Consider the following 27,736-nt stretch of genomic DNA (forward strand, 5'->3'; position numbering starts at 1 on the left):
CAATATTAAAATATTTGTGAAGTATAAATCGAGCTACTACTGACTTCAAGTACTGTTGCTGCCGGGCTGAGTCACAAGTGGGGGGAATGGATTGTGAAGTAGCAGACTGTGGAAATGGGTTGGAGCATGTCCAGGAAAGGACATGAGATGACCAGAGGATTTGGGAGGAATATGAAGGGTTGACATGGAGTGAGGTACAAACAGGAAGATGCAGGCCTCCTTGCCAGTTGGCTGAGAGGGGATTCAGGGGACCTTGAGAGCTTGGAGAATGAGAGGCATAGAATGGTATTAGTGGAGAGGTTATATACCTACAGGAGATAGAAGGTGTAGAAGATGGAAGGGCAGGGTACTAGTGCACGCCCAGGAAGTGGGGGACAGAAGATGGGTGCAAATGAAAGTGCAGGGTGAAAGGAAACAATATAACTGACTGCTTTGAGCAGGGATGGACAGAGAGATGCCAGGGACAGTTGGATGTAGGGTTTGAGAGGTCTGTGGGGGGAGCAGTGCTGGACACCCAGCCAGTTTATACTTCCCACATAGTCTCCTCATTAATAATTAGTCCTTCCAATTTACATTGTGCTACAGTCTTAAACAACACACTGAATAAAGAAAAGAAGTACTTGTGGCACCTTAGAGACTAACAAATTTATTTGAGCATAAGCTTTCGTGAGCTACAGCTCACTTCATCAGATGCATTCAATGGAAAATACAATGGGGAGATTTATATACACAGAGAACATGAAACAATGGGTGTTATCATACACACTGTAAGAAGATGATCACTTAAGATGAGCTAATACCAGCAGGAGAGCGGGGCTGGGGGGGGAGAAAACCTTTTGAAGACACCTACTACAGGACAGGCTCAACAAAGAAAATAACAGAACGCCACTAGCCATCACCTTCAGCCCCCAACTAAAACCTCTCAAATGCAGCATCTAGGATCTACAACCTATCCTGAAGGACGACCCATCACTCTCACAGATCTTGGGAGACAGGCCAGTCCTTGCTTACAGACAGCCCCCCCAACCTGAAGCAAATACTCACCAGTAACCACACAACGGAACCACTAACCCAGGAACCTATCCTTGCAACAAAGCCCGTTGCCAACTGTGTTCACATATCTATTCAGGGGATACCATCATAGGGCCTAATAACATCAGCCACGCTATCAGAAGCTCGTTCACCTGCACATCTACCAATGTGATATATGCCATCATGTGCCAGCAATGCCCCTCTGCCATGTACATTGGTCAAACTGGACAGTCTCTACGTAAAAGAATAAATGGATACAAATCAGACATCAAGAATTATAACATTCAAAAACCAGTCGGAGAACATTTCAATCTCTCTGGTCACTCGATTACAGACCTAAAAGTCGCAATATTACTACAAAAGGACTTCAAAAACAGACTCCAAGGAGAGACTGCTGAATTGGAATTAATTTGCAAACTGGATACAATTAACTTAGGCTTGAATAGAGACTGGGAGTGGATGAGTCATTACACAAAGTAAAACGATTTCTCCATATTTATTCCCCCCCGTTCCTCAGACGTTCTTGTCAACTGCTGGAAATGGCCCACCTTGATAATCACTACAAAAGGTTCCCGCCCGCCCGCTGGTATTAGCTCATCTTAAGTAATCACTCTCCTTACAGTGTGTATGATCACACCCATTGTTTCATGTTCTCTGTGTATATAAATCTCCCCACTGTATTTTCCACTGAATGCATCCGATGAAGTGAGCTGTAGCTCACGAAAGCTTATGCTCAAATAAATTTGTTAGTCTCTGAGGTGCCACAAGTACTCCTTTTTGCGAATACAGACTAACACAGCTGCTATTCTGAAACACTGAATAAAGAATACTTTTCAGGTACATTTTGTGCATATGTTATATCTGGACATGCTTTTGTCCCAACGGGTTCAGATTATCCTTATTAACCATATTTTCACATGCTTCAATCTACGTTTTAGTATTATTTTATAAGATTACTAACCTAGGTAGAAATGGACTTTTGTAGTAAGGGTTATTTTTGTAATTTTGTTGAGCCCCCACATTGCTATAGATGGTAAGTTCCAGAGTTGGGTCTCTGAATTGCCTTTCTTCTTTGTTCTGGCAATTAAAATTTACATGGAGCTCAAAGCCGTCAGTTATATTGTTTGTGCTGAAGGCTGGCTGCGCTTTTGATGATCTATACGCTAGCCAACAAACAAAATCTCAATAAATAGCTTTGGAAAACCTAAAGTTAATAAAGACTATAGTATAATGAGGGCTGGGTGTCTTAATGTCATAAAATGTGTGCAATTTAATCAAGTGAATGCTTTCTCTGTTTTCAGATTATAATCGTAAGACTGTGTTAAATAAAACTTTTCATGATGAGCCTCTAATTATGGAGTAAGTATGTATGGCATCTTACCTTGAACAAAACTTGCAGAAATAAATTAGAACATAAATGTTAAATATTAAAAAGTATTTAACATTTAAGTGTTTAGTTTGTTTAACAATGTCAAATTAAAACACCTAATATCTTAAGTCTGAAATGTGCCCGATATTAAAAACACAACATGAAAGCATCCAGGCTGCAGGTTGTCGCATTTCCTTGAGGTGAAGTCTCACGACTTGCTGCCTCTAGACCAGGCATTTAGGCTTCAATTTACTGTGATCACCTCAATAGATCGGTCTTTAATTCTACATCTGCAGTCCTCCTCTCTCAGGGACAGTGACAGGGTTAACAAAGTGACCAGCCAGTGTTCATAAAACCAAGTATTTATTCAGAACAAAAGCATTACAGAGAAAACAATAAACAGCTTACATGCATGCTTACCAGATAATACTTGGCCGCTACATAGGACCCTGGTAGGTTTCATAGTACTCCGGGTCCTCTCATGAGGTCTGTATCTCTTGTCACAGTCTCATGTCAGTACTTGGATGCAGTGAAAGTAATCTCTGTTCATGTAGCAAGATAGTCACTTTATACTGTTCTCAGTTCTCTGTTTGCCCAGGTGACATCAATCAGATCAGTTCATGCAGTTTTCCCCAGGGTGGAGGTTCTCTAGACTTGTTACAGGCCTACTGATTTGCATTAATTATCCCTGTCCCTGCCAAGTGATCTTAGTTCCTGCAGGAAACTCCTGTACCTCCCCCAATGGAGCTAGAATATAATCCCTAGACCAAACAGATACCTATTACATGTATAAAGTAGATACTATAGTCTTTGGATATTCCATGCATCTGTCATACTGCTTATGTCATCTTTGCAACCTCAAATAAGCAGCCCTTCTGCACAGCCACAGTGATTGGTGAACTCAAATTTCATGTTTGCTGAGGCTGTTTACTTCATAGTATGTTGTAGGAAAGGTTAGAAGTCCGCATTGACCTAGGAGAAGCAGAGAGGCTACCACAACTGATAGGGCCTGTGAGGAGATTAAGGTAGGACAGTTGAGGAGACAGGTGCAGAGATCTGCTAAAAGGACGGTGGCTGGGAGATAGTTAATCATTCTAATAGGTCTGGTTAGGGTAGGGATTGTGGGCATGTTGATTTAAACTTTCCCTTTATTTTTTAGTAGTTTACGCTTAACACAGTACTGCACTGTATTTGCTTCTCTCCAACCCCCACCCCCACCCCTTTCCCCGTTGCTTCCTGATTGCATATTTCTGGTTCCAACTGAGGTGTGTGGTTGACCAGTCAGTCTGTAACTCTGTTCATAACTCTGATGTTCTACTGTAGTGCAGACTAGAACTGAATCTTCAGAGAAGAATGCACAGAATCAAGTTTTTCAATTCTTAGAGTCCCAAATACAAAGGGATGATTTAGAATAGTCAGACTGAACATTGTTAATAAAGGATAAGATGACACAGCTTGTTTTTCACATTTTCAGCTTCAATGGTGATTTAATTCCTGATGTCTTTGGCGTCACAAACGAGTCAGATAGGCCTCAGATACTGATAGGCAGGTAAGCTAAAATGTTTACTTATTTATTAGCATGTAACATGAATGTTTATATCAGTTGTTGGCACACCCAATTCTACTGTAAGTGTAAGTGCATGAAATCTCCATGTTGAGCGGGTGGTGTACAGACATGGAGCTCTTGAGTTGGCCCTCTTCCTCTTGATATCTTAAGGAGCAATGTTCTGTGTAGTCTGTGGCACACAGGATCTAATTTCTGTGCACTTCTGTATAATAAACTAGAAATTCTATGGCGGTTTCAAGAACCTAAAACTTGAGTAATGGTGGCTGGTATGAGAAAGTACATGGTGGTTTCTTGCAACTACACCTCTACCCCGATATAACGCTGTCCTCGGGAGCCAAAAAATCTTACTGCGTTATAGGTGAAACCACATTATATCGAACTTGCTTTGATCCACTGGAGCGTGCAGCCCCTCCCCCCCAGAGTGCTGCTTTACCACGTTATATCTAAATTTGTGTTCTATTGGGTCACATTGTATCGGGGTAGAGGTGTATTATGGTGTACAATGGTAATGAATTCAATTTCATTTATTTTTATTATGGTAGAACATAGATGCCAGAGTCTTTTTGATTGCTGCTGTGCAAATATGTAACAAAAACCTGTCATCTGTGTACACACTGAAGTCTATAACTTATATTTGGCCTAATACACTCCAAGATTCCATTCATGTAAATGCAAAAGTATATCAGAAGATACCAGTGTGCTGTTCATTAGTGATTAGGGAACAGACATGAAAAATGTGTGCAATATTTTTCATGTGCTCAGGTTGAGGCATAAAGTATGTATAGTTTTGACATATACAGAGGTACACTTGGCTGGTTCAGGGGTTAATAGTAAAATATTACCTAAAGATGAAATTAGTTCCTGATATTGTGTTGCCTAAAGCCTTTGGAACAAATTTTAACTGAGTGAATGCTGTTGATTTTTGTTTACACCAATTACTGTTGGACTAAGTCTATAATTGTCTTGTTTTCTTTTCCTCCCTTCCACTTACTTGTTGGTTCCTTGTGGGAGTAGTCTCCTGTATTAGAATAGGCTGGGGCTCTCTACACCTTCCGCCTACACTACAGCAAAGAAATCAAATGCACAATGTGAAAATATTAAGTTTTTTCCATTTTTTATTTATTTTTAATTGCTTTTATTTTTAATTGCTTTTAAATATCCAGTACTAATTCCCGTGCAGTAATACCTTGTTGAATTTTAGCTTTTGGAATAGCTGTATTTAAGCAAGAGGCAATTTACAAGAGAACATTTACTTCCAAATTTGTGGGGGTTTTGTTTTGTTTTAAAAGCTTTATCTGACTCCTTTTTAAATACTGTTATGTAGGTGTGGTGACGTTGGGAGAATGTATGCATCAGAATTAAGTTAACTGTTCCATATTTATTCAGATACGGTTTATATCTTCCTTTTCCTAATCTTATATATTTGCAGAGAAGACAACTTGACTTAATTACCCCAAGACTGTTCTTTAACCTTTTATATTTTTTTTTAGGGTTTTTTTATAGCACCTATCATTATAGTATCTAATGTTCACCAAGTCAAATATGTCTGCATGGAGAAACTATTATGTGTAAGAGGGTATATGTCTAGGGTCTTGAATGGTAAGTATTTGGGGTGACTAGTCTCTTCTCCCCTTTTCCCATGTTACCCTGGCTACACTCTATATTTAGTGTGCTAGTTCTATAAGAGCTATTGCAAGTATGTCTCAACCTGGGAATCACACCCCAAATACTTCAAGAAAACTAATAGTAAAGAACTGCATTATTTTTCTTTGGGAATTCAGATTAAAAACCCCAAGCTTCAAATGCAGACCTATCCTAAAAGAGCAGAGATCTATCAAGGAAGAGAGATGCATTTTTCCTCAGGATTAGAGCAGCAGTGAGAAAATAAAAGTCCTTTCCTGTGTTTCTCTAACTGCAAACTTATAGTTGGGTGTCTGGTGGTTAGAATTTCAAGAACAGTGGAACAGAATATGAATCTCTTTAATAAAAAGCTGGTTTCAGTATAAGACTTGCTAGTGAATACTGGAATAAAAATTTAAACTTTATCTGGGATTTCTGGTTATACCCTGAGCAAAGGACTTACTTGGTGATTAGAAGATGTTGTAGACGTGGCTAATATAGCAAAAGCAGGATAAAAGCACATGCATCCCCATCAGATAGTAGAGACAGTTTAAAAAAATAAAATGCCTATAGGGAAAATGAGAATGAGAGGTTAGTTAAGAAAACTAATAGTAAAGAACTGTTTTCTTTTTCTTTGGGAATTTAGATCAAAAACCTGTTTGACACTGTATGCTCTCAGTTACTTTAAACATGGTCCTGGTTCTGCAGCTTAACAAGTTGGAGGAGCAGCTCACAGACTGTTCACCCTTCCAAAGTGCTAGTTTATGAATCCTACCTGGTGAAGAAAAGGATCACTTCAGCTAGTAATACCTACTATGACTGGGACTTACCTGGGACATAAATTCGAGTCATTCTGGGTTACTAGAATAACCCTTCCATGAACAACTGTTAAGTAGGGTATATAGAGCCTACACTTCATGTACTTTATGAAATTATATGTGGAAAGTGTTCTGGTTTCTAGATAGAGGAACTTCATTGAAGATAGAAAGTCTGAAGTCTGTATAGAATAGGGATCTCTATAATAGGCAACTAGGCCCAAACTCAGAATTTACACTTTTGCCTTTTACAAGAGTATGGTACAAATTGGCAAGATAGCAGAACTGGATTTTAAGGAGAGAATTGAAGGAGGAAAGAGAAGCTACATGGCCTATGTGATCAGGGAATTTATTCTGAGGTTAGGGGACAGCATGCATAGGGACCAAGGTGATTATTGGAGGTGAACGTGAAGGAACTGTGAAGATAAAAAGCAGCTGCTTGTAGGTCATGACCAGGAAAACTTGGAGATAATCAAAGATGTAGGTAGAGGCAAAATTGTATAGAGCTTAGAAGGTAGGGCAAAGTTTTTGAATTGGAAGCAGAAAGAGAGAAGTTAATGAAAGGAGGGGTTAGAGTTGGCTGAACAATGTGACTTTTGGTTGTGACTGGAGAGGTACTCGGGGGAGAGGCAGCACAGAGAAGGCTTGAGTAATGTAACTTGTTTCATATTTACATCAGATTTATTTTGCACATCACATTACTCATTCATACTCAGATCAGATTCATTCTGTACTTATTCTCAGTTTTTAAAATCCATAATTACTTAGTTTATAACTTACAATAAGGTATAAAACCAACAACTTTTGGGTAATGAACTTCACAAATTTAAAAATAATTAACGATAAAAGCATTAAAATTCTCTAGCCGGTCCTGCACTTAACTTCAATGAGTTGAGCTCATCAAAGTTTTATGCACACAAAAGTTTCATGCTTCAGTACTTTGACTGGTTGGTGATCTAAGCTAATGTTCTTTTTGCATGGTCCATACTGCTCCTTGTAACTTGCAAAACTCTTAACATCCAGAGTTCCTGGATAACCCAAATTAGCTCTGGTTCTCACTTCTACTTCTCTTCTGCAGGATTTCTGAGCTCTGCAGAAGGTGGGGGAGTATCAAAAGTTGTGCAGCAGAAAAGCAGCAGAGACAGCCCACTGTTGTGGGGGGCTCAGGATTTCCTCAGGAGAGGGTTATATATGCTGCTTTTCTTCTGTGGACCTTAGTCCATCATGGTTTTCTTTGTGAACTCTTTTGAGCTCAGCACATGAAGCTTTCTATGTGAATTGCTAGCAGCCTGGTACATGGAAAAATACCCAACCTATTGTATATTTTCTTTTTTCTCTTCAATTTTTTTTTTTTGAAGTTTTGTGGACTTTCTTAACTTACAGAAAATATTACAGTAACAAAACAGCCCCATGTGTTTAAAACTGTGGAAATGACCTGACCAGCTAAAGTAATTTGTATAAACATTCTAGTAAATTTAAATATGAAATATTTAGTTTGTACCCAACAATTGAATTTAAAGTTTTAATTTTCTAAAGAGAATTTACCTGACTGTGCAATTGATATTGCATGATTATGTATAAAGTTTATTTAGTTTGGGCGTAACTCAGTAAAATGGAAAATTTAACACGTTGCCTTCACAAAGGTTGAGGGGAATACCTGTCGAACAACAAGGCTTAACCTATTTGGAAAATCAAGCTGTATTCTCTGCCTATTATATTGCTACCCTGTACAGATACAGATAACATACATCACCGACTATACATTACCAGTGGAAGAAAAGAAATAACTGCTAAACAAGAGTCTAGAATCAGAACATCGATAGCAATGTGGTTCATGAAAGTAGAAATGAACACATCTCATTTTCACAGCTATATTAAGTCTGAAAACAACTCAAAAACCTTTTAAAAAGAAAAATGGCCGACACACCCAAGCAGAAAAATTCAAACTTGGTTGCCTCTACAAATAGTAATGTGAGTACTTAGCTTTAGGCACCTATGTACTAATATGTGCATCTTTAGGTCTGATCTTCTGATGTACTGAGTTGTGCATTACATCATTTCACTGGTACAGCCCCCTTTTTCTGTTCACACCTCTGTTTTTTAGTAATGTCTGCTTAAATTAAATCACAAGTAATGAATAGCAGTTTTGAGTCTCAGAACGCACTGTTTTTTCAGCTTTTAACTGGAACTTTGTAGTATTATCTAACATCTGATTATTTAGTAGTTTGTATTAATATGAAAATGTACAATGATATTTGCTGCATAGTAAATCCAGATGTAGTTAGTCTCTGACAGCTGTTTGGGGTTTTTTGTGTATATAATCAACACTGATGCTCATCACTTTCAAAGAAATGGTTTGCTGTGAAGTGTTTTGAATTTCCCTGGGGCATTTTTTAGCTGTTGTGTCAAGAGAAGCCCAATAGAACTAGAGAAGTCAATCAAATTATACCTGTTTCCATAGAAACAGTACATCAGCATTTCTAACTTTCCATCTTCCTGTACCTTAAGCAATGTATAATTAAATAATTTTTTTATTCTTGATATTAGTCTGATACGTTGTTGTCCAAGATAGATAGTGAGAGGTTTTAGCAAATGTGTAACCCATTTACTTAAAATGTAATCATTACTAGTAGCATCATTTTAATATCATTCTCAATAAGAGCATTTCCTTTTACTACAGGGTTATTTGAAGATTTCTAGATCTTTTTTGATAAACAAAGAATTACAGTATAGGACTGGAAACAATATTGTGATTATTTTTAAATCCTGCAAATGTATAATTGGAAGTTCTTATGCCCTTCTAAGAGAGAGTGTTTTGACCATTAATCTCTGCTTGAATTTTATCAAGATGACTTTTATTTAAATCTGAGATTTATGGAACAAAGCCTGCAAATCCCCCAAGGGTGTTCATGACAGTAAGTGTAACCTTGCAGTGATTATATTGGAAGATTTTTATCAGCTTTCTAGGAGAACAGCACAGTTAATATTCTGTGAAGAAATATTTATAAGAGCACATTGGTACAAAGAAATAGATTAATGGTTCAAAAGAAGGTTGAATGTTATAGGTCAGAATATAATCTGTTTGATAATGTTTGGAAAATATAGCTTTATTTTATTTCCTTACAAAACCAATGTTCAGTTTTTAATGGAAAAAGTTTAGGCTTGTCATGGAGATTTCAACAGTTCTCCATTTTCTTAATTGTTTTATAGTTCTCTAGAAGTAAATGTTCTGGAATATAATTTCAGTAGATCTGTTTTTAATTGCACAGGATGATTTTTTCTGTGTTTGTTTCAAAGTTTCATAGTTAAATCTTAAATCTATGGAAAATACACTTTGGATTCTGATATTTGCTGATCTTAACCCTTACAGCTACAGACAATGAGAACTATTTTGGGTGTTGGGGAAAACCTAATTAGAGCTATGTTTGAAATAACTGAATCACTACTAACACCCATCATGTAGTGTCTGATTAACATTGAGTTGGATTTTTACCAAATATAATAGTTAAGACTTCTGTATATGAAACATAACGTCTTATTCAAACACTGTCCTTTGAAAGGCTTGCCGTGCTGGAACCTGAAAGCTTGGAAATATTTGTGGATATTTGTTTGATTGAAAAACATGAACCAGGATGGTGATGTGAACATTTTAATAAGAGCTTGGAAATAAGCCCGCCTAATTAAACAAACTGCAGCATGAAAGAGCAGAAATGTAGCGAAGAGCAGCTATTCACGGTGAATTAAGGCAGCTATTTTCTATGATCACCTACAGTACAATCTTCAGACAGTTCCATATTAAATACAATTCATATAATCACAGGTGTGTTTTTTCTAGTTCTGTTAAATTATGTCTTTGTAGTTTCCACTTGAAAGAAGTATGATCCATGAGTAGAAAAGTTTAGTTTTCAGAAGATGGACATGAACAACATGTTTTAATCAAAAACTTCTGTAGACAGGGCTTGGTTTTTCTCCCTTTTTATTACACTAATCTGAGCTGAAAGGAGAGCAGGTCACCTTTGCTCTGAATTGTAACTTACCACCAGAATAGCTTTACAAATATTAAGTCTTTATAGATTGAAGAAGATAGGTGGAGCTGGGAAATGATTTGGAAACCCACTTGAGTGCAACAGTGGTTCTATGTCTCTCATTCAAAGGTAGACTCTTTTAGATAACAAAAAATAAGTCATGCCTGTGGAAAGTAGCAATAAAGAAAGCAACAAAGGAAGAGCTTTAAAATCTAAAACTGCCAGAGTTCTGTATTCACTTTAAATATGGTCCTTGTATTATCTGAGTTAGGCGTATGCTGCTTCTTGCAACTCAGTTCTCATTGCTAGGTTGTGTCCAGACTTACTTAGAAGTGTAGTATTTATTCATTGAAGGGAAAAAAGGACAAGACATACGAGGAATGTGGCCTAACTAGGCTGCAACTTCACTAACTTAAGTTGCAGCCTAGGGAAATTATCAGGCAATGACTCTGCTGCATACCTTCTTCCTGTAATCTGCACCATCTGAGGGCTTGTCTGCACTCAGCAATTTACAGCGCTGCAGCTTTCTTGCTGAGGGATGTGAAAAAACACCTGCCCTGAGCGCAGCAAGTTTCAGCGCTGTAAAGTGCCAGTGTAAACCATGCACCTGCGCTCTGCTGTGACTACACAAGCCATGTTAAAGCGCTGCCGCGGCAACGCTTTAGCATTGCCAGTGTAGACTAGCCCTTAGTCAGGCCTGCTACCATTCTTGCGGTCTCCAGACCGTTAACCTTGTTCCAGCAACACTGTTGTGATTCCACTACCCTCCCCTCAGACAAGGGTTGAGGATATGTTGTGGGTGGGAATGGCTGGCTCCTTGCTGTACCAGCCATGAGCAGCCCCATCTCTTTTTTTTACCACCATCTTTAGTAAATGTCCTCCCCTAATTCTTATTTCAGTTGCAGTTCATCAGTGAACTGAATCTCACATGCACTGGACATCTGTTGAGGTGCAAAAACATGACCACCTTACTACCTAAACTGCCCGCTGGGTCTCTGGCCTGCTGACAGGAAGGTGAAAAAAATCCACATCTCCCAGGCCAATCTGGTAGTCAGGAGAAAAAGTTCTTCTCAGCTCCAAAAATGTGGCCCGCAGGGTCCAGAAATATGCTCCTACTCTAATTTGAAGGGAAGGACCGGGAGGGCTGTTACTGCCAGACACAGGATTACACTTTGGCAGTGGAAAGGGATTATAAGCCCTCCCTTTGGATAAACTAGTAGACCGTCTACAGCACCCTTCTTTCCAGCCAAGGAGTCCCACTACCTGCTTCTCCCAAGTTTATGAGGAGTCTGTGCACGCATTAGGGGGGTGAGGTATAAACAGGGAAGGCAAGTCTTAAAGGATCCCCTGGGAATTCCTTCCCCTGCTGCCCCTGACAAAGCCTTCACTTCTGGGCTGGGTGCAGCTGTTTAATTTCCTGCAATTCTTGCACTCTCTTAAATACCACCCCTCCCCAGATCCTCTTTGTGGATGCATATTAGGTTCTGATGAAAATATCCCTGTCTCCTTTGTAGCACTGCATGCAATCAGCACTCAACCATAACCTGTACTCCCATCTCCAAAATAGGAATTGTAAGAATATTGAAATTTCTGCACTGGATTTTGGAGTTGGAGGCCTCAAGAAGCCTTAGAACTACTCTGTACCTTTCCACACCTTAACAAGACAAGTCTCCCTGTGAAATTGAGTTGTGCTTCTCCAAGCCAGAGCTCCTTTTTTGTCTTGCTGACTGTCATAATGAAGCCCTGCTGCTTTTATTGCACCAAACAATGGTTTAAAAAGATAGAAGGAGAGAAGATAATGCTAACAGCAATGAAAAATCACTTGGAGATGCACTGGTGATTTGAAAATAATGGTGCAGTTCATAGGCGCTGATTCCATGGGTGCTCCGGGGCTGGAATACCCATGGGGAAAAAAGGGTGGGTGCTGAGCACCCACAGGCAGCCCTTCTATCAGCACCTCCCCCTCCTCCCCCACCACCTCCTGCCCGCCTGCGTCCTGCCCATCGCGATTAGCTGTTCCGTGGCGTTTGGAGGCTATGGGGAAGAAGAGCGAGGACGTGTCACACTCAGGCAGAATGGGGCAGGAAGAGGCTGGGGTAGGGTGGAGCAGGGGTGGGAAGAGGTGGTGTGGGGCTTTGGGGGCAAGGGGTGGAGTGGCGGTGGGGACTGGGGCAGAGCCGGGGGTTGAGAACCCCCTGGCACAATGGAAAGATGGCCCCTGTGGTGCAGTTTACAGGCCCAGTGCGGCATCACGCAACATTATCTTATACAAGTAACAATGACCATTCCCTGGATGTGAATGCTATAGAAAACTATTAAATGACTTTATAAAGACTTTTCTTAAAATACAGTAATTAAAGTTGTTTAACACATTCTCAGCCGTCAAAATCTTAATTGTGTATAAAATATAGAATACACTTCAAAAAGCTACACACATTTCACTTAGTCAAATACTGAATTTGAACTCCCTAGTGATTAATTTTACCCAACACCTGTTAGCTAGAAGTTGATAAAGATTTGGGGGCTGGAAAATACCAGTAAAATGCCCCAGTTGTGAAAAGAGGAGGGTACTGGTGAGGCTGCCAGGTGATGTTCCAGCGTCTATGTGCAGAGTAGTCAATGGAAGTCAGATGGGCTCTTTGCCCAAATTTAGTCTTATGCTCAGAAACGCAACAAAGCTGTCTCAGGTAGCAGGCTATGAAGCTGAGGGTTGTCTTAAACCTTTTTGGTCACATTCCCAAAAGTATAGCAGCATGAGACAGAAGAGAGTGGTTTTATTGAGTGCACCAACGTCTATGTTGATTCCATGCAGCAAGCTCATTGAGATGGGGAAACTCCATTTGCAGCACACGTTTCCCTCCTCTGCACCAAGGAGAAAAGTAGGAACCACGTCATAAGGCAATGCCTGGCTTCGTACTGTGTTCGTTTCTGTGGTTTCTTTGGAAGATACCTCTGATATCTGGGGTAGGCTACAGTAGATTCCTATTCCCTGGTTTCATGTTTCTCTGTATTGGGGCTTGAGCATTAGTTTCACCTGACACTGAATGCTGTGGGATTCTGTATTGCGTGCCCCTTTAGTTGATATGGGCAAAACAACATAAAACTGTAAAATCAACCTGAAGAGGTAACTATTCAAATATGCAGCTAATCTGAACCAACGAAATGGGACAAGGGCTAATCCAGTTGCCCTTGAGGAAGTCATCCCATGATGGATGAAAGGAATCAGTGCTAAATTCATACTAAGAGTAAGGAATAGTAAACAAAGTGGTGGCCACAAAACAGGCAACATCAAGCCTGCCAAATACCTGAGATTTGTATTGCGTCCTAAAAGTAGCCAATAAAGACCTCCAAATGGCTATTCTAGGAAGAGCTGGATTTAGGGGCAGGTGACTGCCTGGGGTGCCGGGTTTGAGGTTTTTGTTTTTGTTGTACAGATCCTAGCATGCAAATAATTTTACAACAGATAAACCTTACCAAAGAAAGCCCACTTCTGACTGAACTTAGGAATTACAAGCAGACCCCCTTCTGACTAATAGTAACTGCATTACAGTCTGTTTGTAACTTGTAAAATTTCAAAATTGTTTTGGTTCTTCCCCTTTGAACTATTGTATCAAGTGTAGGAGATACTTTTTCATTATCTGAGAAATATTCTGATGCTGTACCTTGTTCTGACTTGATATGGTGCTATGGTGATTTATGGTTCATACTTTGGGTAACTTATAACTAACTGCACAGCTTGAATTTCAGACTGGACTGTTGTGACAGATTATTTTGTGCTTTCCCAGATCTGTATTCCCATTAATTTTAGTTTGTGCACTTTGTTGCAGCCTGAGTATTTCTTTACTTATTTTCCTAACACATTACTTAGGTAACTAGAATGGTTCCTGCACATTCATTTTTCTATAACTTAAAATACTGTGTTTCAGCAACTTAACAAATGGCCCTTTCTTCCACGCAGATATGTTGGGCCAAAGTCATCTCTGTGTATTTTTTTTTAATGTAGGATCTCACTAAATCCTTCTCTTTAAAATGATTGCAAGGGTAAACGTAGGCATATGAGAGAGAAAGGGGTGAAAATGGAACAAAGGAGGGGAATAATATTGCCTTAGTCTCTTTGAATAATAGTTCCAATAATTAAACGTAAAATTAGTTGAAAGCCAGTCCAGTAAACTAACCCTTGTTCCTGAAACCTCTTAATCCACTGTAACATAACTATACAAAAATCTGTTAAAAGAATGTTAAAGTTGCCAAGTCAGGCATTCAAAATTAGGAAGTAATAGAATTAAGCTTGTTCATGTGTCTGTTATTAACATTAACTCCATTATTTGGCAGCAGTAGTAGGGGTTATGTAACTTCACCAGTGGGTTAACTATGTGGAAGTGGCCCCATTTTATAGACATCATAACCAAGCATAATGATGTGACAGATTCTGTCTAGTATGTGAAGTGAATGAGACTTGGGTTCCCCATTGGAGAACCAGGTTATCTTCACAGCTTCTGCAAGAAGTGACGTTGTACAACTTATATTTTGTCTGTAAAATGGGGTAGAGTTGGGAGAGACGTAATACTTGCGTTCCTCAGAGGACAGTGATATGGGAACTTGCTCAATGAGTGTGTCTTGTGTAGTGCACAGAATTATTATAACCAGTTGGTGGAAAAGACGACATTCAACTCATGGTGCACCTTTCCCTGAGGATCAGAGAAGGAGGATCAGTTTTATTTGTGTACCATTGTGTGGCCACTGCAGAGCAAGGGCAGATGCACAGTTCAGTTGGAGCGTTCAATAAATGAAGTGTGCAAGCTACTAACAAGTGCTGCTGTGCAAGTAGTGGTTTTCTGCAACTTATACTACTTATTTTTCACTAGCCTTGTTCTCAAACAGTTCTCTGAACTCTTTTGCTAAAATTTTAAAATTAGAAACCTGAGGCAGAGACTGAGCATGGAAAACTTCAGCCCAAACAGTTAATGAATGTCAGTTATAAGCAATTATATAAGGATGTCATAATGAAAAATGTTATACAACTTTGATATGTCACTATTCTGTCTAGGACTATCAATTAAACTACCAATTAAACACAGCTTCTTAGTTGCTTTACACTTTGGCTTTTTTTTGTCTAACTGCGATAGACTAAGTGAGAGGCTTTGTAATTATGAAGAAAATAGATATTTTTTCAACGGCGCATTGAATAGATTTCAAATAAGAGCACCATATTCTTGTAATGTTTGGAGGCATAATTATACTTTTACAGCCCCATTTCACATGAGACTCTTAAAACAGTTGATAAAAGTTAGTTAAACCTCTCAACACTGCTGGCAGGTAGCGAGTTAAGGATTATCACTATTTTATAAATGAAACTGCAGAACATAGAGGTTGTGACTTGACCAAGATCACCAAGGAAATCTGACAGATCTTGGACAAAAACACAGATCTCCTTATTTGCTGTGGTTTCATCATTCATAGTTGTAAAATACTATTTGACTCTCTCTTTTATGAAATGTTGCATTAGGGTTAATGTAACATGGTCATAATTCAATTTGAGAATTTTTAAAATAAATGAACATTGTAATTTGCAAACCTACTTATTTTGAAATCAGTGACTCTTCAGTTGTACCCAAGGCTTCCTGGTAGTGAACTCCATTCCATTTCTTGTTATGGATTCTCATGCAGGGTACTCTTACCAGCCTCAGAATAATTTTAATATTTCAGTACCCTGATACTATAGTACCTGTCTGGTCTATTGCTTAATGAGATTATATTACTTACACTGTGAAAACTCAGTTTTTTAGCAAAACAAATGTGCTTAAACATAAGAGGCACAAACTACTTTTGTCAGCATGTTTATTTCTGGTTTTGTTGATCTTTTGAAATGCCACCAAGGTAAAGACTTCTCAAAATAATTTGATTAAAACAGGTTATGAAAGCAAAGCAAGTTTAGTTTGTTTTGATTTGAAATATGGTAAAACTTCCGAAATTATGCTCCATTTCTTTTGGGTGTTTGTAATTCTTCGTTAAGTCTGAATCAAGTTAGTTTAAATAGCCAGGTATTACAAGAAACAAGGTTAAAAGTACCCAAGGTAAGCCATTGTATTGACAGCATTTTAGGTAAATATTGTCAAGAATTTCTCAATATATTAGGAAACCTATAAAAAACCTGAATATTAGTGAAAAAGCTAGAACTGTGTGTTTCAAAATCTTTTAAAGAGGGGTGTCAAGGTTGACAAGTCCTAAATCGTAAACACATAAGAATAGCTTTGTTTTCTTTGTCTCCCAGAAATTTATCATGGCATCCTGCATTGGACACTAAGAATAAAATGTACATACCGCACTCTCATGCATTTATAGATTTGAATAGAGACTTCACTGCAGGTGAGTCACAAATATTGTAATGTTTTATTTAATTGCAATAAAGATACTAATGTTGCTTTTAAAAAACAGATCTATTGCATTCAATAATAATAAACAGTAGATTTCTGAGCTGTCAGACAGGAAAGAACAATTACATGATAAAAGGAATGTAATAGACTACAGTATATTCAATTTAATGGATGCCTTATTAATATTATTTCTTTTTAAAGTAACTCGTTACTTGTAATTTACTTTTATTTATAACTGTTATATTATTGATAGCAAGTTTAAATACACTGCTGGGTTGGTTTGTTTGGTTTTTTTAAAGACATTCCAGAAAGTGTTGTTTGTTCAAAAAAGTGTTTTTACAAAGCTTTATAGGTTTTTGCATGCAAGGTACTAACTTCTGTAAATTAAATGGCTCAGTTTTTTTCAAAATGTCTGCCAAATTGAATAAGGGTAGTAAAAGCTTTTAGAAAAGATGTCTCCCAACCAGCACACCTTTCGTCCTTTCTTTCGTCCGTCCTTCCGCTTTAACAAAATGTTGCAACTACAGCTAACTCGAGATGATTTAGTGGCCACTGTTAAAACCACATTTCTTACTCTCCAGTGGTTCTGTAGGTGCTCCTTGTAACTGTGAATACTTGGTTAAAGGTGCCCACTGTCATGGGAAGTTGAAGAGAAACAGTGTCTCTAGTTTGTTTTCTGCAGATAGCTGAAATGTTAGTTCCCCTTGCCGCCACCTTCATTGTCACCATCTTTGACAAAAAATAACTTTTTTTGCATTTTAAAAAAGGGAAACTTGAATGTAATTACATCTCTCATGAGATTGGAACCCCTTAACCCACATTACTTTTTAGTATAGACATAACGAGATCTGTGATTTGTGAATATGACTGTACACTTCAAGTATGTTGTCAAGTACCAGGTGTAAAATCTTGAGTAGTTAACTGCCTCTGTTGTGGGCTTTCCCTTACCTTGATACTTGAAATATTGATGCTTATGCTTATTTTCATTGCTTAGGGTACCGGATTTAAATGTGACTTGGTGCACAAGGGTTCTATTAACATCTCTTTATCCATTCCATTTTATATTCTCTATATTGGAGTGTGTTCTACCACTGATGCATGGGAGATTACATATGAAACTCTCATTTACATTATCTTCTGCATAATTCCTCCATTTCTGAATAGAGAATCTTATAATCAACTTAAATTTTAGTGTTTTACAAATGCATATATTATACATAACATGTCTTAGCTTTACAAATTGTACAGTGTTTGTATGAGTTTAAACATAAAATTTAGCTTTAGGTCACCATAATGAGTACATTGTCTAGTACATATGTGACTTATACCTGTTCAAACGCACTCTCACATTCACAGTTAGTCTTGCCTTGGTTCCCTGCATATCAAATGAGTACTGTAATTGCTAGGTCCTCTTTGTAGATGCCTGTATTCTGTTCATAAAGTAACTTTCATAAATGTATGAAATAGACTTTTGGAAAAAAAGTTAAGAAATGAAAGTGTGGTGGTCTATTTCAATTAGTAATCTGATGGTGAAGGGAAAGAGAACAGTCGACAGGTTGATTTAAACCATTCCATTCTGAGTCTCAGGTACTAAGTTTTCTGCCCTAGCTCACAGTCAAACGTTTGTTTGCAGTTTTGAAACACTGCTGGACCAGGTCTTTATGTGCGAGACTCAAACCGGAAGAATTAAATACATTAAGTTAGTATGGTGAGTGTGCATTATATTTCAGCAATGGCCATTTTTGTTCAACGTATTCTATAAACCTTATGCAATGAATTTTTTTATTAGTGTTAAGGCCTATAAACAGTTAACTTGTACGGTGATTATTTTTTAGGGAGGTATATTAAAATCTACGTACAGTATATGGTTTTATTTTTCGGCTTCTCTCTCCTAGCCTAGAATAGTCAAATGGCAGGATTAGTTCTTGGCAACACTCAAAATCATATACGGAGGGGAGGTAGCTAATGGAAATGCCTTTAGAGATTCATTCTGTGCTTGGTGGTGGTATATAGACATAAATTCCTTTGCTAGCTATAGTAATTTAGCTGGTGCTAGAAACACCATCTATTATTAAGATTGCCTGATACTTACATTGTAAGACCCTGTTTTCAGTTACCTATAACTTTGCCAAACTTCAACTGTTTGGGCTGAAATTTCCAATGCCAGTTATCTTCCACAGGCAGAGTTCTTTGGAAAACTTCAGCCAAAATAGTTTAGCTATTTCTGAGAGTGGGGCAAGGGGAAAATGTTTTATCTATGCTTCAAAAAAAAAAGAAAGAAAGAAAGAAAGAAAAAAGTAGCTACCCTTGCTCTGAAAAGCTCTAGTACCTCTATGCTTGGGAGTGGGGACTTGAACTTTCAAAGGAGGGACTGGACTTTGTATCAAAGATGTGCCTTTTGCTGTCCCTGTGAAAATCCACCAACATCTGACCAAGTTCTACACCTTTGAAAAATAGCCATTCACACATGTTCAGTGGGGACTTAAGCCTGGTCTACACTAGGGTGGGGGGATCCATCTAGTCAATTTCAGCTACGTGACTAGACTAAACGCGATAAATCGACCCCCGCTCGATCGATCGCTGCCCGCCTTTCCAGCGGGCAGTGCAGACAAGCCCTTAGATATTGGCAGCCAAGTTCCCTGAAGATTCTATCCACATCTGGTATGCTCGGGACAGAGAGAGAGAGAGCTGGCAGATGGGGCGGGAGAGACTGTCATCAGATGAAGAGCTACGGGAGACTGAGCCTGACAGATGAAGGAAACTGAAACTGAGAACCAGGCTTTGTCCACACTAGCACTTTTGTTGGTCAGGGATGTGAAAAAACATACCCCTGACCGACGAAAGTTTCACCAACAAAAGTGGCTGTGTGGACAGCGCTATGTCAGCAGGAGACTGCTCGTTAGGGGAGGTTTAATTATGCTGGCAAGAGAGCTCTCTCCTGCCAGCATGGATCAGCTACACAAGAGACCTTACAGCAGCACCGCTGCAGTGGTGCTGCTGTGAGGTCTGTTGTGTAGACAAAGCTCTAATGTGGTGGTGAAGGGGATATGGAAACAGACCTGTTTAACAGTTGAGTATGGGAGAAAACATGGACTGACTGGGCAAAGAGACTGGGGTTATGGAACTGGGAATTGGTGGGCAAGGAGACTCAGATTTGGGAGTAGTGGAGACTGTGACAGGAGGTCTGAAGCAGTGAGACTAAGAATTGCTGGGCAAGGAGACTGAGACTGGGATGAGAATGCTGAGGAGTGGAAAATGGGATGAGAATGAGGAGCCGGGGTGGTGGGGGAAGGGGGAGTGAGGAGACATGGACAGTAACAGGGACAGGTTGAAGGGGCCAAAGCAGAAGGGGTCTCATTTGGAGGCAATAGAGATCTTTGCCCAGTAAGCACATTTTCCTTCAGAGCCTGGAATAGAACCGAAGATTCATGACTCTTGCCCATTCCTCTGGCATCAGCAAATATCTGTGTAACCACTGGCAAAGTGTCCATCCCTTATAGTATTGGTCCACACAGAGGATGAAAACCTACCACAACTATTATTCTGTTTGCTCGAGTGACAAAGGTCTGTGTGGTGGATCTAAAGGTTCCAATCCTGCTGATGACCTGTGTGGATGTCCATATGATGCAAACTGGAAAAAAAAAATCCTTTTTAAAAAATCTAAGATACTACACAGAGACAGATGCAGTATGGGATCACATAATTAAAGACTGTATCACAATGTATACACACAACGGGACCAAATGAACGATTGCACAGGCAATCTTAATCCTGGCATTTCCTAACTTTTGTGTACTTTGCAACCTTATTAATGTTCTTTTAACATAGTTTTTGCATGTAATTGCCTTGTTTTTTAAAAAATGAAACAGAAAAAATCCTCTGTGATTATTCATGTGTAATAATAGACATGACATACATGTATGGTAACACAGGTTTGACTTCTATAGTACTGCCAAGCTCAATAGATGAAAATCATGAATAGAGACCCTCTTGCTATCAAAATCATGAGTCAAACCCCACAATATCATGATTTTTTTTTAAAGATTGTGATTTTTTTTGGTTTGACTGCTGATTTTCCTTAATTCCACCACCCATCCCATGTGTGTATCTGTGAGACAATTTAGTGTTGCCCACGCTCCGAAATTCATTAGGCAATGTGATTTTTGGCCCCTGCTGCAGGAGCTCTTGCCAATCCCCTGCCCAGAACTTAGTTCTGGTCCCACCCCCCATCTGTTCAGGCCCACCCCCAGACTCATGTTTACTCCTCCTGGGGTTCTTCACTCCCTCTCCAATGCCGGGGTGGGGGAGAGGAAGAGGAGTAGAGGTGACATCCAGTCTGCATTGCTCACAGGAAGAGAGCGGGAGGAGGGAGCAGACCTGTCCTGAGCTGCTTGTCTCTTTAGCTCCCTCCTGCCCCTTCCCCTCTGTGAGAATGACTATGGGTAGAGCCCTGCATCGATACAAAATTTGTATCCACATCCAATCTGCAAACATGGTCCATGGATATCCACATCCGTGGATATCCACACATTTGCAGGGTTTTAGATATAAAATTTGGGTACGCATCAATCCACAAACATGGTCAGTGGATATCTGCAGATTGCAGGGCTCTACCAAATGTAAAGTTCAGTCTTGGGTTGCAGTACATGTGGGAGAGTTAAGTGTTTTAACCAACAGGATCTAAAACTTTAAGCTTGTTGTAGATGGCCCCATTTCTTATGTGTTTGTCTTGTACCTTCCACAATGGAGCCATGATCCTGATGGGGGTCTTTGAGTGTTGCTTTGATATGAATGATTAAATGACATACTAATACAACAAAAAGTATATTATCTGCTCTTAATTTTGTAAAAACCCTGAAATGCCTCATTTCTTACTTCCCCACATGCTTTAGAGGCCTTTTCTGTTGCATTTTTTTTTAAAGGTGATACTTCCTAGAACATTCAGTGCTTCCTTTCACAGCACATGTAGCCAAAACAGTGAATTCAGCTAAACTATTTTTGACAGCTCTATCATTGTAAATAGCTTAACGGATTTAAAGTATGTTGGATTTAAAAAAAAAAACCTTTCTAGGCTGAAAACCTTTGCCAAGTTTCTGCCTAATCGATTTCCAAACTACAAATATATTAAACCCTCAAACTAGGAATTTATAATGGAATACTTCTACATTGGCTATAGTGAAACTGTTAAGTCATTATGATCCTCAAGATGTTTTATATCCCTAACAGCACTTCATAAAAGGCTAACTGTATAAGGATTTTATAAATCCAGAAAATATGAACATAACCCAGAACAAAGATAACACTAATCTTTCTCAGGGAGATCGTATCTGAAACAACTCTACTTATAATGCTGGTACATGTTAATAATTTTATCTAATGTGTTCATCTCAGTATTTCAGTGTTCAAATTTGTTTTTTGGCTGAGTGAAGTTTACTTTAACTTCTGAATTCTGAGATGCCGTACTATCACAGGCAAGTGTTCACAATCCACTTTCATACATATTTGGTAATTTAACACCTATTCATTTCCACTTAATTACTGGGATTCCAGTGCGCAGGTACTAGGTTGAAGGTACAGCAGGTGCATATACAAACTTTGGATGCGAATTAGGCTTCTTTCTTTGAAAACCTGGCCCCATGTTTGGGAAAGTAAGATAGCTTTTGCTGAAACAAATATAGTCAGTCAGTCTAGGATGAGAGTAAAATGCCTGTATGAAGAAATCCCATTCAACAGCACCTGCATCGGTAAATACATTTTACTTTTTTTATCAAGCTACTTTACCACTAGAATTGCAAAAATTGATTCAGTGATGCACTGTTGCTGAAAATTCAAGAGACTTTGGATGCTTTTGCCTGTGAGATAGATTTTCATTTTGAGATGTTTAAGAAAAGGAGACAGCAGTCTCTGTATCCCCTCCCCCCAGTTTATATGCATGCATAACTAATTGTAATGTCTCTAGTACCTTATTTTGATGTTTTCTTTACCATTTCAGTTATTCTCTCTAGCAATAAATTGACTAGCTGACCAGTAGTTCACCTATGTATTCTGTTCTCTATTCAACACAAGATTTCTGAAAGTCTTGAATTTGAATGTGTTATCTTAATAATCTTGCAGTCAGAGTCTAAACATAAAACAAAAGCATTCTGGGTCAGATGAACATTTTTCCCAGAACGAGAGGACATATGTACTAGGAATATTCAAAACTTTGATAAACTGCGATAATTGTGCAAAGTAAATGCTGAGTGGAGTGAGATAAATAGGATCTTAAAACAGCTGCAGAAAGAACAAATCAAGATCCCTGCATCATTAGTAGTGATTGCCTGGTTGCAGAAAGCAATATGTTAGTTCAGTGAAGAAAAGGCTTGATGACAAAGCCTTTAACTCACTGCCATATGCTGATTACAGATAGAATTGGTCTACAAAATTTCATTTTTGACAATATTCAAGTGTACCATTTTAGCTAATTCTTAATGGAGGAATAGCTTCTTTCATGAGCGACTTGGGTCATGCAAAGGAACACTGAATAGTTCTGATGTCAAATGGAGAAAGGAAAATAAGTGTACTATGTGTCTCAGGATGAAAGGTCTTTTGGAAAGCATCAAGATGTTTGTGGATAACACTGGAGCACTTGAGGCAAAGGAAGTTAAGTCTATCCAAAGTCTTCTATCAAATAGTTACACCCTTATACACTTTCAGTCTTTTCAAGGAATGGGCTGATATAGTATAACGGGTAAGAAATGAGACAATGTTGTGTGGTTTTGTATAGCTGAACACCTGCTTTTGATCATGAGTATAATCAACCTGATACCAAGGCATGAAAATACAGTGTATTAGGTGAACCCTTGATAATCATTGCTTTGTTGTTATTCATAAAGCTTGGCAAGACAGATATGTATTTCTGGAGCATCTGTTAGGTGTTGTCATATAATTATCTTCAAATTCTGTTCAAGGAGGGGCCCAAATCCTTTCTTTCCCTTTATACAGTTGCCTGTGAAACTTGAGGCTCAAAGACTGTGTATATGCACCCCAACTATAACTCTGTAGACATGCAATGTGGGTTTCTGGAGGCAGAACTGCTGGAAAACAAGACTTACTGTTTTGGTAGGAAATCCTTTAAATTTGCCCTGATTCTGTAAGTTTGGACACAGCAAAACTCAGGAAATAACAGTCACACTTGGTCTGTCTGTCTTCCTGAATCTAAAATTCTTTGAATCTTACATAATATGTAAGAAGAATATGGTTGATCCGGAAGCACCTAAAGATTGCTAATCACTAAAATAGTGATAAAATGATGACTCTAAGGCTACGTCTACATTGCACGCTACTGGCAGACGTGCATAGGGTACGTATAGCTACATGTTGCAGTGAGAAGCAGGCTGTGTTCACACTGCAGCATGTAGCTGCAGGGGTCAGTGAAAGGCTCTGGCAAAGGGAAAGCAACAGGGAAAGGCTCCAGCAGTGGGGAGCTGCGGGAGGCCTTTCTCCGTTGCGGGAGGCCTTTCTCCGTTGCGGGAGGCCTTTCCCTCTGGCAGGAAAAGCACCAGGATACTAAAAATAAACTACAAATAACAGGGTAAATGGGATGAGGCACTGCTTGGGCATATAGAGAGCTGGGTAGGGTACATACCCTATGGCTTCTGGTGCATCTTTATTCTACTTACCTAAACAATGCCTCAAGTCTACACTGCTGTTTATATGGGTGCTAGGGGAGCATGAAGTGTATATATACTCTACATGCTGCTGTAAGGACCATGCAGTCTACACGTACTCTAAGTCAGAATGTTTACAGAGCAATGTTTTTAAGAACATTGATAGCTTGCTACTTTATTCTTCCAATGACTCTTAACTGTTTAGTCTGTAGACCTTATTGTTGCTATTCTGTCAAGATTAGATGGCCAGAGTAAGGAATTATGTTAAGTATGGCATTTTCCGTGTGAGTAAAATGCATGTAGCTAACAATATAAAGTTATTTCTCTCCTCCCACCAACCCCTAGCCTCTTAAAGTTTTAAAGCCAAGGTCTGGAGAATTGTATAGAACTAGGAGAGCCTAGAGGTTTGTCACAGGATGAGTGGCCCCTTCAAGAGGGAACAGAGTCCAGTGTGCCTGTGATAGTTACTTGCTGCCTACCCACTTTGGCTTAAGGGAAGGTACCTGAGCCTTACAAAAGGGGAGATAGTGGCAGAGGAAGGGCTGCTGCCTATGGATCTCTTTCAGCCCAGGGAGGTAAGGGAAAGAAACACAGAAAGCTGTTGAAAGGGTTCCTGAAGGAAGCAACTGGGGAAGTTGCCAGAGGAGCTGCTTTGAATCTAGAAGTACAGTCCCCAAGAAGGAGAGTTACGCAACCCCCTGAACATGGGGGACAGAGACTGGAGGCCAGAGAAACTTTATTTTGAGCCTCTATGCAAGAGACTTTATTTGGACTTAATAGAGCCCCAGCAGGGGAATTGCATCTAAAATGTTTGGATGGTGTGGAGTTATCATGGGGCAATGAGAGAAGGGTAAACTGACACAGGGTGCTGCAGATTTACTCTTGAGCGACAGGCGGTGCTTTAGGGCAGGCTTGCCCTTTTTTTACACGGTTTTTAATTCTGGGCTGCATAATAATCATACATTGCTGTTTCCTAGCATGTGTGGATCTGAGAAGGTGATAAACACAAATGTGTGTATAAAGTTTTACATTATGATTCTTGGTTTTGCATTGTTGTTCTTTAGCAACTTTAGGTGGTTTGACACATTGGTTTGAATATGGAACCAGAAAAGCTTAGTGGTCAATTAGTCTAGGCTGCAGAACACTCTTAGGGCTTGGCTACACTTGCGAGTTAGAGCACATTAAAGCAGCCCTGGGCACCCTTGCTCACTATCCGTCCACACTGGCAAGGCACATAGAGCCTCCACGGCTAGGAGTGCTCCTGGTACTGCACCTCGGCGAGAAGATTAATGCTTGGTGCGCCTTGGCTGAAACGCCCAGGCGTCAGTTTGAACGAGGTGTTGCATTACTGCGCTCTGATCAGCCTCCGGAAACGTCCCATAATCCCCTTAAGTCAAGTGGCCACTCTTGTCATTGTTTTGGAATCGCTGCAGGAATACGGATATGCCCTTTGAAAGCTCCATTTCTGACAGCTGGCATGCTTATCTGCTCCGAGACAAAGCAGCCATTACTGTTGTGTGTGTGGTTGTGTGAGTGAGAGAGAGAGAGAGAGAGGCGGGGGGGGGGGAGGGGGATTTGCTGCTGTCTGAACTTACAAGACAGCATGCTGACATGCTCTCAGCCCCCCGAAAACCCACTGTCTCTCCCCCCACATACACACCACACAAACTCTGTCACGCTCCACCCCACCTCCCCACCCCCATTTGAAAAGCACGTTGCAGCCACTTTCATGCTGGGATAGCTACCAAAATGCACTGCTCTGTGGCCGTTGCAAGAGCTGCTAATGTGGCCACACCAATGTGCTTGAAACTACCATTGTGGACAGATTGCAGCGCTTTCCCTACTGCACTCCACGAAGGCTGGTTTAACTCAAAGCACTCTATATTTGCAAGTGTAGCCGTGCCCTTGGATTCCTTCTTTAGCATGGGTACTCTTTCAGATGAATGCTTTTGAGCAAATTAGAATGTGAGACTTATTTCCATAGAATAAATGGATTTTTTTATTAAAGACTGAAATCAAGGAGCTTCATATTGTTAGAGACAATATTTATTTACTGATGAAACTTATTACTTTTGTAAAAATGAATTCTTTTTTTGTGTTTTCCTATCACCGAGCTGAGGGTGGTGGTAAAGTATACACTTAAATCTAATCTTCCCTCTTTCTGGTGCTCTGTGACATACATATGTTTTAGAGTTAGCCCATAGTGCAGCTTGGGAAAGGTAGAAGGGCAACCTTCACCTTTTATTTTAAGAGTTAATTTTCTCTCCTTGAAAAATTTGGGACTGGCCTTACAGAGGTCTGTATAAAGCCAGATTTTTGTTCATACTGCTGATGCAGAGTGGGTATTCTTCCATTGCTCATTACAATATTGCTAGCTTTATTCCAAGTATCAATGGAGTTTCCAGTGTGAGGATTGACATAATTTTGTTAAAATCCCAAAGGATGAGTCCCCGTTGCTTTACATAATCAGAAACATAATATATCTGTAGAGAACTAATTTAAAAATGTGAATGTTTAAATGATATTTGAGGGTTAATATATCATTTTTGCTGCATTAATTCTTAAAAGTGTAAAGGAATTAAATATTTCTTTATAATTATTAGAGCCTTTACTTTAATATAGGGCAGTGGTGCAGCTCTTGAGCCTCAGTCTGAGTGAGTGGCTCTTTAATGTGTCTCCTGCAGCTCTTTGCAGCACATGATATTAAACACTGTGTGATTTAATTATTAACCAATCAGGGTGCTTTTACTATGTTATTAACCAACGGTAGTTGATCAAATAATACTTTGGTCGGTCATTTTGCTGTGAGAATTTATATAATATATATATAGGCACACACACTAAATATTTCCCTTCATACTGTTTAAAAATGAATATATAGTACTACAGTAAATGAAACAATGAATTCACACTACTGTGGCTCTTCTTGGTAATGTTAATCGCTAATTTGGCTCGTGAACCATTGAGGTCTGAGTATCATTGATATAGGGTTTAAACTTGTGGTAATGTGATTGTTAAATTTTTAAGCCTTCGAAATGTTCATGTATTCTGAAATCATCCTCATAGGCTCTAGAGATAAGTGAATATGTCATATAAAAAAAATCTGCAAATATTTATTGAAGAATTTTCTTGGACCCTGTCTATCCCTTTTGTTTTCCAAGAATACTTCATCAAATGAGTTTCTAGAAGAAAAACTTGATCAAACATCTAATTCTATGTAAATATTGCAAAATATTCATAGAAAATGAATTGCAAATTTATAAGTGTATATGCCATTGAGTCTGA

General features: G+C 39.1%; 1 protein-coding gene across 4 annotated transcripts in view; it reads left to right on the top strand.

Moving 5' to 3' along the window:
• ITFG1 (integrin alpha FG-GAP repeat containing 1) overlaps positions 1 to 27,736 on the top strand; it is a 208,605-nt gene that overhangs the window by 9,777 nt on the left and 171,092 nt on the right. For all 4 annotated transcript variants that reach the window (XR_005222226.2, XR_005222227.2, XM_037877753.2 and 1 more), the window contains exons 4-6: positions 2,334 to 2,391; positions 3,876 to 3,950; positions 16,700 to 16,794. Coding sequence is in view for 2 of the 4 variants with exons in the window: in XM_037877753.2 (XP_037733681.2) it covers positions 2,334 to 2,391; positions 3,876 to 3,950; positions 16,700 to 16,794 (228 nt within the window). In the remaining 2 variants the exon portion in view is untranslated. The remainder of the gene's footprint in view (positions 1 to 2,333; positions 2,392 to 3,875; positions 3,951 to 16,699; positions 16,795 to 27,736) is intronic.

Source organism: Chelonia mydas, chromosome 12 (genome assembly GCF_015237465.2).
Source record: "Chelonia mydas isolate rCheMyd1 chromosome 12, rCheMyd1.pri.v2, whole genome shotgun sequence".
In the NCBI taxonomy this organism is placed as follows: Eukaryota; Metazoa; Chordata; order Testudines; family Cheloniidae; genus Chelonia; species Chelonia mydas.